At 51.8% G+C, this 10554-nt stretch overlaps 1 protein-coding gene across 1 annotated transcript; it reads right to left on the bottom strand.

Moving 5' to 3' along the window:
• Positions 1 to 468: 468 nt before the first annotated feature.
• LOC135268904 (ubiquitin carboxyl-terminal hydrolase isozyme L1-like) lies at positions 469 to 1536 on the bottom strand. Its single transcript, XM_064362158.1, has one exon. The coding sequence runs from the start codon at positions 1485 to 1487 to the stop codon at positions 816 to 818; it is 672 nt and encodes a 223-aa protein (XP_064218228.1). The 5' UTR covers positions 1488 to 1536; the 3' UTR covers positions 469 to 815.
• Positions 1537 to 10554: the final 9018 nt, after the last annotated feature.

Below are 10554 nucleotides of genomic sequence, written 5' to 3'. Positions count from 1 at the left end.
AGTTGCCACCCCAGCACAAGCCAATTTAAACTCTTCAAAAGCACTGAAGTGCCTAAGGATGGGGCTTAGAAATAGCGCCTCAACAGGAGCCTGTAAGGCAGCCTGAGCGCAGGTCATGAAGAAAGAAAAGAAAAATAGATAAAACAAAAATATAAAAATAAAATTAATGCAGGAAAGAGGAGCAGAAATTAAACTTTTCTTTCATAAGCAAACTTCCCTGAGTCCTTCCCCCTCCCGTGGAATTTTGTCCTGCTTTGCAAGTTTTATTTATTTATTTTTATTTTTATTTTTGTTTTTTTGTGATGGAATTTCGCTCTTGTTGCCCAGTCTGGAGTGCAATCTCGGCTCACTGCAACCTCCACCTCCCGGGTTCAAGCGATTCTCCTACCTCAGCCTCCTGAGTAGCCGGAATTACAGGCATGCACCACCATGCCCAGCTAATTTTTGTATTTTTTTTTTTTTTATCTCTTATCAGCAGAAAACTTTTATTCCTTTTGAGGACAAACAATTAAACCACATCCAAGGTCTTAACTTACGAACAGAAACCAAAGTAGCCATTGAAAGCATTAGATATTGGGTACAAGACATACACTGGGGAGAACGCTTCGCCATCTGAAGCTCACACCACACTGGCCCAGTGGACAGCTGTGCACTCTGCTCGTGCTTGGGTGTGGCTGAGGGGAAGGCATGTCTGCAGAATGGAAGGAGGACAGCTGTGTTTCTCAAGTACTAAAGCATTTTAGACTGCATGGGGAGGTATATATTTTCACGTTGAAGGGAAGAGGGGAAAACAGCAAAGTCCCTCCCACAGAGCATTAGGCTGCCTTGCAGAGAGCCACGGCAGAGAAGCGGACCTCTCCTTGCTCACGCTCGGTGAATTCTCTGCAGACCTTGGCAGCATCCTGCAGCAGGGTGTCTTCTGAACTGGCGCCATGGTTCACTGGAAAAGGCATTCGTCCATCAAGTTCATAGAGGTGGCCATCCACGTTGTTAAACAGAATAAAATGGAAATTCACTTTGTCATCTACCCGACATTGGCCTTCCTGTGCCACGGCATCATGGGCTGCCTGTATGGCCTCATTCTTTTCAAAGCATTTTGCTCTATCTTCAGGGGACATTTTCTCTGTTTCAGAAAGAAACTGTTTCAGGACTGATCCATCCTCAAATCCCAGTTTATCTTGATTATTGGCCACTGCGTGTATAAGTCCAATTGTGCCACAGGAGTTCCCAATGGTCTGCTTCATGAAATATACTTTAGGACTAACTTCTTGTCCCTTCAGCTCTTCAATCTGTTTTTTCCTGAAGTTCTCATGCTGGGCCGTGAGAGGAAACAGCAGCAGCAGCACGCAAGCAGGCGCTGGCACCGAGCCCAGAGACTCCTCCTCCAGCCCCAGCACGTCCACGAAGCACCACTGACCGGCGACCCCCAGACGGGACAGCACTTTGTTCAGCATCTCAGAGTTGATCTCCATCGGCTTGAGCTGCATCTTCGCGGAACGCCAGCCAGAAACAACCCGCAGAAGACGAAAAACAGCTCAATTTTTGTATTTTTAGTAGAGACGGGGTTTCTCCATTCTCCATATTGGTCAGGCTGTTCTTGAACTCCCAGTCTCAGCTGATCCACCCACCTCAGCCTCCCAAAGTGCTGGGATTACAGGTGTGAGCCACCGAGCCCGGCCTTGCAAGTTTTATAAGTTTATCATTTCTTGTATTCTTGTTCTCTATAGCTGATAACTGTAAGTTTCTGTAACATAGTTGAAGTTCATAAAAAATGCCCAAGCAGGCTGGATTCCAGCCTTCTAGGTGCTGTAGCAGAGGGCAATAGATAAGGCCTGTGTTAGAATCCTTGAGCTCTACAGATAGTGAACATCTGGGTTGCATAGCAGCAGTCATATGTAAGCCTAAGTTAGGTGCCTGCCATTCCTTAATAAATTGCCTTTGTTCTGCACCTGCAAACTTGTTTTAGCGCCACTGTGTACTTCATGTATAAAAAGTCAAGCCCCGTCTTTGTTAGGCGCCCAGCCATTTTGGATGCAAATCAGAGCTGGGCCGGTGTACAGCTAAAATAAACTCCTTCTGCAACCTCAGTGGTCTCTCCAGTCTCTAAAATTCTGCAACAGTGGCTGCACAGTTCCCTGGACTGGGGCTGCAGCCATGTTTCAAGTTTCTGATGAGGAGTTGCCACACCTGGAGTGACTAGGAGAGAGAAAACAAACACATCCAGGTCCCAAGGTCAAGGTCCCCGGATATTTGTGGGCAGCAGCGGCATTAAGGAAATAAGCCACCAGCTTCTCGGGCCTTGCTGGGACGTGAGGGTCCACAGATGAAGACGTGCCATCCCCCACCTTGTTAGAGGCACCACCCTGCCTCTGGTGGCCACGTGGCCGGCCTGGACTGTCCCCATGCTGTCCTGCAGAGGCAGCCGGGCCTTGGGCCAGCACTGGCGTCGCTGCCCCAGCCACCAAGTGCTTGGCAGAGGCTGCTTGCTGTTGAATTATTTAACATCCTAACACGTCCACTTTCACATCCTCTGCTGATCCCGAAGACCGCGGGGTGGGCGCTGGTGAAGTTGCGATGAGTATTAACAAGGAAGCCCCTGCTTCATGTGCCTTCCCACCTGAGTGGGGGCACCTCCTCGATGGTGGCCATCCCAATTTGGGGCCATCAGGGCCCCAGGAATGTTTTTCCAGTGTGGGGAGGTTCCTGGGGGGCTGTGGGGTGGTTACACTGCCAGGAGCAACTGCAAGGAGGGGATTTCCAGCCCCTGGACCGTGTGGGTGGCCACAGCTGGCACAGAGTGAGTTGCAGGGCGGGTTCTGGAGTCTGCTGACCTTCAGCTCTGCCTTTGCTGCTAAACTTGGGAGCAAAGGTCAGGAACAGCATGCAGCCTGGTCTCTGGGGAAGCCTGGCTCAGCCAGGGCCTACTGGCGAGGTCGATGGATGGAGCATTGTCCCTACCTGCAGGGAGCTGATGATCTCCTGGGGGAAGACAAACAGACATGGAGCTGACCCTCCAGAGCACAGGGCTGCTGCGATGATTGAGGGCTGAGAGGTGGCCTGTGGTCTGGAATCAGGTGATGAGAAGGGGCTGTGACCAGGTGAGGGGACTGCTCCAGGTGAGGAACAGGAATCGGGTGAGGAACTGGGATGAATTTGGCAGGAGGTAAAGGAGGCCAGAGAGAGGAGCAGGGTCAGCATGCCTGGGAGAGAGGGTGGGACCAGATCCCAGGGCTCCCATGCTGGGGCTTAGAAGAGGAGGTTTGGTCCCTAGTGCTGACAGAACCTTTTCACAGGAGCTTGGGGGGTGACATGTGTGACTTTGTTTTAAAGGCTTCTCCTGCTGAGGGACAAATTGTAGAAGGGCCTGCAGCAGCTGCCAGACCCACTGGGAGGCTGGCATCATGGCCCAGGGGAAAGCTGCTGTTGGCCTGGACCAGGTGGCTGTGGTGACAGCAGGAGCATTTTGGGCTCACTTGCAGCTGAGTTGCAGCAGGTGAGTGGCACTGAGTAGGGGAGGGAAAGGGGGGCATTATGGGTGATTTGGGAGAGTTTGAGGAAGTGTAGAAGCCTCTGGGGGTGGAGGTGGTGGCCGGGGCTGCCTTCCTTCCTCCGGGTTCCCCCCATTGCACACCTGCTGCCAGAGAAGTCATGCTGAAGCTGGATCTGGTCAGGTCACCCTCACTCAAGAATGTTCAGTGGCTCCCCATTGCCTGCAGGACCCAGTGCACATCCTTGAGGGTGGCAGTCAGGGGTGTCCCCAACAGGCTCCACTAGGCCTGGGGCCACCCCTCACCTCCACCCGTGCATGAGCAGGAGCAAGCAGAGCACGTGAACTTCATTTTCCAGCTTCCATGAAACATTTTTAAAAACCTTTTCCCTTTCCCCGCCGCCATGAGATGTGAAAAGCATCTCGTGTATTAGTGCAGACACCATGCTGCCTCATCCACAGGCTTCCCTCACCTCCCCACAAAGACCCCGTTACCTTGGAGAGCAGCCCCTTTTTGAGTGGTTCAAGTCATTTTCAGATGAGTTATTTCAGTCTGTCTTTCCTGTCGCCAGCCAGCTCATTCATGCACACACCTGTGAGTCATTCATTCTACATTCCATGAGCACCTGCTGTATACCCAGCACTGAGCCAGGCCCTGGGGACTAATGGGACCAGGAAATGATCCCAATTTCAAGGACTCATCAGTCAGAGCCAGGTCCAGCCACTCCTCACCCATGACTTGCCCCAGGCCTCCCAGACCTGGGGGCACCTTAGGTGTGCATGGAAGGAACTCAGTACACGGGAGGTGCTAGGTCACTCCTGGGCCCCCCGGCATGGCTTTGTCAAGGTCCCCAGCCTCTGCATGTGGGAATCCTGGAATCCCAGAATGCCAGAGCTGCCCGGGGCACCTCAGAACCCAGGGGTGCACCCTCCCTTTAGATGGGGGCTAGCATATGATTAGGGTCCTGCTTCTACAGGCTTCGGGCGCCATGTGAGAGGTCAGGTCAGTTCATCCCAGGTCTTTCCAGCTCTCCTGGTTCTGTGGGGGACAGTGGCTCAGTTTAGCACCGGTCCAGTGTCTGGGCCTCTTTCAGGGATCAGCTTGGGGTGAGACAGCAAGAGTCTGGAGCCAGAATGGGATGACATTGTTTTGTGCTCCTGGTAGTATTTTGAGCGTTCTTTTCTATTTTGGGTAATGATAGTATTTTAAAGTGTGAATATAAATAAATGTAAATTTTCTTTTCAAAATACATTTAAGTAAAGGAGTGAGCCAATTTAAAGGAAAGTACTAAGTAGTTTTTAGGGATATGGCACAAAACTGGAGCCAGGGGCTGGAATGAATCAAGTCGGGGAAATTTGGAGCTGCCAAACCCAAGGCTTCTGGACCGGCTGTGGAGTTGCCCCCGTTCTGTCCTCTTTCTGGAGAGCAGGTCCCTCCCAGTGGTTTCAAGGTGGAAGCCTTCTTAAAAAATGGTGTGAATGGAGAGAAAACTTGGTATTTCCACACAGCGGAATACTACTCAGCCCTGAAAAGGAACAATCTACTGGTGCACACTACAACATGTATGAACCTCAAAAACACATTACCAAGTGGAGGAAACCCCGCCACCAGACTGTGTCATATGGAAGTCCCGAAAAGGCAACCCCGTAGAGATAGAAGTGGATTAGTGATTGCTGGGGGCTGACGATGGATAAGGGAATGTGCCAGATGTGAATGCTTGAGGGATCTTATTGGGAGAAGAAAACGTAGTAAATCTGACATATGGTGATGATTGCACCATTCAGTAAAAGTTACAAAAGTCATTAAATTGTAAAACAAAAGAAGCAAAAAAGCCTGAGTCAGGTTCACTCTGTTCAGTTGGATTTTTTTTAAAGACTAAGAATAAAATCAAAATCTTTTTTTTTTTTTTTTGTCATCTGTAATGGGGGAGAATGTCCTTCAGGGCTCTTCTCCATGGCAAATCCTTTATCACCACCGTTGGGTTCCTGTCATCAGCTAAGTTTTGCAGTGTGTTCACCTTACCTACGTCACGGTATGCTGTGAAGTCAGTGTGACCTAAACTCATTGGGAGAAAGGGTTCATAAATTCGGGAGTGGGCAGGGGTAAGCGAAGTTAAATGTGTGTGTTCCATGTCCTAATGAATAGAATAGCATTTCGATTCTCCACGGGAAAGACAGTGTATCAGATGTTCTGTCCATCTGTCTGTCTGGACCCACTGTCCACTGCTGTCCGTGCTCCATGCCCTGGAGGGATGCCCTTTCCCACTGGCCCCCAAACCCTCCAGATGGGTTCACTGATGGGAGATCAGTGGGCAGGATGGAAAGAGGCTGGGGTATTCATTTCTCTAGCCCCTCCTGCGGTCACTCTGTCCCCAGCCACAGCTCCCCATTGCAATCCCTTTGGGTTTTGGTGACCGCTCCCTCTCGTCCCTTAGGTCCAGGGGGTTGACAGCTCACCACTCTGCCAGTCTTGGTTGTATCCCTTGGTGGCTCCTGGCCCTTACCCCCTCTGTAAGTCATCACTTCACGTGGCTGGCTCCGATGGCCCCTTCCGAGGGCCCTCTGTCCCCTGCTGGGTAACCTGTCCTAAACTTATTTGACCACATGTTCCTCTGAGAGCTCGCACGGGGCTGCGGTGTGGGGGATGCTGCTTGGGAAATGCTGTTCTACAGCTGCGCTGTTGGCTGCCGAGTTTCCCATGCTGCACGGGTGCTGTTACTGTATATGCAACCTCCTACCGTGGAGCAATTGATCACTGCCAATCTTTGCATCTTTGTGCAATGACTATGTCCTTTGGATGGATTCCTAGAATGGCCAAAGGACAGGCCCACTTAAAGGTATTTCTGGTAGGTATTGGAGAGAGCTCTGGAGGGCCTGCCCAGCCCCAGGGAGTGGCTCTACTGGTTTGAGGGCACCGTCCCCTGCACGCGGTGTCTGGATGTTTAGGAATGACTAAGAAAGCAGACTTTGGCTGTGAGGGCTGAGACAGAGATTTGGTTTGGAGGCCCCGGGCCTGGTCTTCTCTGGGGCTTGGAGGATGCTCCTTCTGTGAGCTCCACAGCAGGTCCCGCCTCAAGGGCCCTGGCCGGTCTCAACAGGAGACGTTTGAGAAGCAAGCTTTGTTCTCAGCTCAGCTGCTCCCCAGCTATGTGGCATCGGCTGCCGTGGAGGGGCTCTGAGCTCGGTGGGAATCGCTGATCATGCCGGCCCCTCTGCCCAGCCCATGCCGGGGGTGGAATGCAGCGGCTGTGTCGGCCTTCTCCAGGCCCCATCGACACACCCATGTGTCATCCGTGCTGAGAAGGTTTGGTAATATCCCAGTGTTTTATTATCTGTGCGACGTTGCCTCCCTCAGCCCCGGCACCAAAGAGGCATTTATCAAGCCCCTCAAATGTGCAGAGCGCTCCGTCTGGCTAATTACAATTGTGAAGCTGTTCAGACTTAACATGGATTTTAGATGAAACTCTTGCAGTTCCTGTTCTTTGCTTTTCTGAGAAAGCCTGAGGCTGCCCTTCCTGATGTCTGACATGGCCAGAGCCTGCAGGTGGGCACCGAGGCTCCTTCTGCTCCTGGAGCGGGTATCTGGGTCATGGGCTGATGATCCATGCTAATTTAGTTGGCATGTCTTGATTTCATCAGGCAGCTGTTTGAATTTCTCTGTCCTCCAGGAACAGAGCCTTGGCTGCTGGTTTATTTGGAAACCTTTTCCATCCCCCAGGTTGAGGCTTGGTTTTATTTTCCTCCACACTCCTGTCTTGGGTGCCACGGAAGCCTGGCACAGGGGAGGGGTAGGAGTGAAGAGTCACCTTCTCTTCCCTTGCCAAACGGTGCACAAGGAGCCGCATCCCCACCATCTGCCTCTCGCCTTTGCAGCCTTTGCATTCAGTAGGTGCTTACTCATCCTGCCAGTCCTGAACCATGTCTGTGGGCCTAGTCTAGGCCAGGCACAGGGCTCAGGATTCCACTCGCAGGTGTTATGGGTGCAGTAAGATTCCACTCGTCCGTTCACTCGTGTGCCTGTTCATTTGGCCAGCGCTCAGCAGAGCCCGGCGTCGGTCCTAGCGCTCAGCTGCAAACACCAGGACCTGCTCTTGCTGTTTACCTCATAAGAGAAGTTCCAGGATGCCAGGCGCCACACACCATCTGGAAGGTCAGAGAACCAGCTGCACGGTCAGGCACAGCACCCATCTGGGACCTCAGCACTGCTCCCTGGGGACCGTGCTCCACAGGTCACCAGCTTGTGTGCCACAGTGGCCCCTGGATGGCGACATGGCCCTGCTCTTGGTAGGGTGGGATCCTGGAGGTGCCCCCTCCTCACATTGCCTTTGCCCTGTTCTTGCCAGTGTGGGTTCCTGGAGGTGCCCCTTCCTCACCTCACAGGCTTCTGCTGAGATTCCTGCCCTGGTTCGTCCACCTGGCTGTGAGAGGACCCAGGCTGCATCCATGTGCAATGCAGGCTGTGAAAGGGAGTTTCTTCTTTGTTTCTTGGAGGAAGGAGGGCTAAAAGGAGGGAGGTGTCCAGACTCAAGGCAGGTGGCCATGGCCAGAGTCCTGGCTTGAGCTTGCTGTGACCCTGCCGTGTGCCTGCCTGTGCTGCCTGCGGGACGGGGTGAGGAGTGGCCCTGGGCAGCTCCCGGACAAGGGTGTCATGAGCAGCAAATGCGGCGTTCCGGGTCCTGTGCAGAAGGCCCATGTCGATGACTCAGACAGGGTCAGTCTTACCCTGGCCAGAGCAGGGGGCTCGCAAAGGCTCAGAAGCCCCTGTAGTGCGACTGGAAGGGTCAGAGAGAGGTTTGTCAGGTTAAGGGTTTGGGACTCCTTGTGGAGAGGGGAGAATGACACTGGAGCAGAGAGACCAACATAGCAAAGGCCAGGAGGGGCTGGGCCGTGTGGACAGAGCACAGTGGACGAGGAAGGAGGAGCCGGGTGGCGGGGAGGGACCAGGAAGAGCTCGGGGGAGAGTGATGGATCCAGGTTGGGGTTGGGAGAGGGCCCTAGATTGGACTTTTATGGGACAGAATCGACAAGGCTCAGTGGCTGATTGGCTTTAGGTGTGAGCCCAGGATGGTATCTGGTGCCTGGCTTTGGTGCCAAGCAAGTGGGCTGGTGACGGCTGTTCCTGGGGCATCAGGCACTCATTTCCCTTCCCTCCAGCCACTGCAGCATCTTTCTACCTTGATGTTCCCAATCCCACCCCGGGATCCACTCATGCTGGCCGGTTCACGTGGCGGTAATTGCTTAGGTCGCAGTCTGGTAATTACTAAATGTGCAGATCGATTGGATTTCAGTGGGTTTAATATGGTCTTTCATGGCTAAAAACATGGCTCAAAGTGAAGGACACAAAGTTGAAAGGCGCCCTGGATAAACTCCTGCCTTCCGGTTCCTGTTGATGAAGAACACAGGTGAGGAGCTGATTCCACAATTCACAGAGAAGCTCAAGGAGTCCAGGGCAGCCAAAATAGTCCTGGGAAAAAAGAACAAAGTAGGGGACCCCACACCTCCCGATGTCCAAGTTACTGCAAACCAACAGTCATCAAGGCTACATGATACCGACACAGGAAAGACATCTAGATGGATGGAATAGAACTGGGAAGCCAGAAACCAGCCCATACACAGTGGGCCAGGATGGCTCAGTGGAGGAAAGAGCGGCCTCTTCAACACATGGTGCTGGCACAATTGGATATCCACCTGCAAAAGAATGAATCTGGACTCTCGCTTCAGACCATAAACAAAAAATTAACTCAAATGTAACTAAATGTCAGAACTAAAAATGATAAAGCACAAGAAAACTTAGGAGTAAAATCTTTGTGACCTTGGGTTTGGCAAAGGATTCTTAGACGTGACATGAAAAGCATGAGCAACAAAAGGAAACGTGAATAAATTGGACTGCATCAAGGTTAAAAACTTTTATGCCTCAAAGAGCACTATCAAGAAAGTGAAAAGACAACCACAGAAAGGAAGAAAATATTTGCGAATCATATATTTGATAAGGGACTTGGACCTAGAATGTATAAGGAACTGTTATAACTCAATAACAAAAAGCCAACCCAACTGAAAAGAGGTCAAAGCAATGACAGAAATCACCTGATTTAAAAATGAGCCAAGGACTGGAGTAGACATGTGTCCAGACAAGCTACACCAGTGACCAGTACGCATGTGAGAAGATGCTTGCCGCCATTAGGCACCAAGGAAATGCAAATCAAAACCACGAGGAGATGCCGCCAACACCACCAGGATGGCTCTACTCAGAAAGTCAGACAATGACAAGTGTTGATGAGGACTTGGAGAAACTGGGGCCCTCAGGCATTGCGGTGAGAATGTGACATGCTGAAGCTGCTTTGGAAGACAGTCCGGCAGCCCCTCAGGCAGTGAGACACACGTTACCCTGTGACCCGGCAATTCCTCCGGGGCCTCTACCCAAGAGAGATGAAAACCTACAGAATTCATCCATAAATGTTTGTAACATCATTCTTCATAATAACCAGAAACTGGAACCAGCACAAACGTCCATCAGCTGATGAATGAACACACTGTGGTCTCCCCACACAGTGGAGTATTATTCAGCCACGCAGAGAATGAAGTCCTGATACATGGGTGAGCCCTAACAACATGCTAGACACAAGAAGCCATTCACAAAAGTCTGCATAGTATATGATTCCATTTATGTGAAATGTCCAGAATCAGGGAAAACTATAGAGACAGAAAGCACATTAGTGAGTGGTTGCAGGGGCTGGGGCGGAGGAGGCAGAAGTAATAGAGAGCTGATAGCACAACACCCTTGGTGGAAAGGTACGACTAGCTCCACTTTACAGGTGAGAAAACTGAGGCTCAGAGAGGTTAAGAAACCTGCCCCTTAGAGGCACAGCACACATGGGGCGGAGGCAGCGTTTCAGACTCTGGACTTAACGACTCCAGAGCTGCTGAGCCACTGGCAGGGTGTCTCACAGAGGCTGAGCACCCACACGCACCCGAGCCCACAGGCACTCAGAAATGCAGGGCCGTGGGGGTCGCAGATCCTTTGGCCACAGAGTGAAGGGCTCTGGGGACATGAAACCAGAGTGGAGGGA

Source organism: Aotus nancymaae, unplaced genomic scaffold (genome assembly GCF_030222135.1).
Source record: "Aotus nancymaae isolate 86718 unplaced genomic scaffold, 86718_ANA_hifiasm-v0.15.2.pri h1tg000046l, whole genome shotgun sequence".
NCBI lineage: Eukaryota > Metazoa > Chordata > Mammalia > Primates > Aotidae > Aotus > Aotus nancymaae.
This window is presented reverse-complemented; position numbering and strand designations above follow the sequence as displayed.

Coding starts and splice junctions, on each gene's coding strand:
- LOC135268904 (XM_064362158.1), bottom strand. CDS start 1,487: ATGCAGCTCAAGCCGATGGAGATCAACTCTGAGATGCTGAACAAAGTG.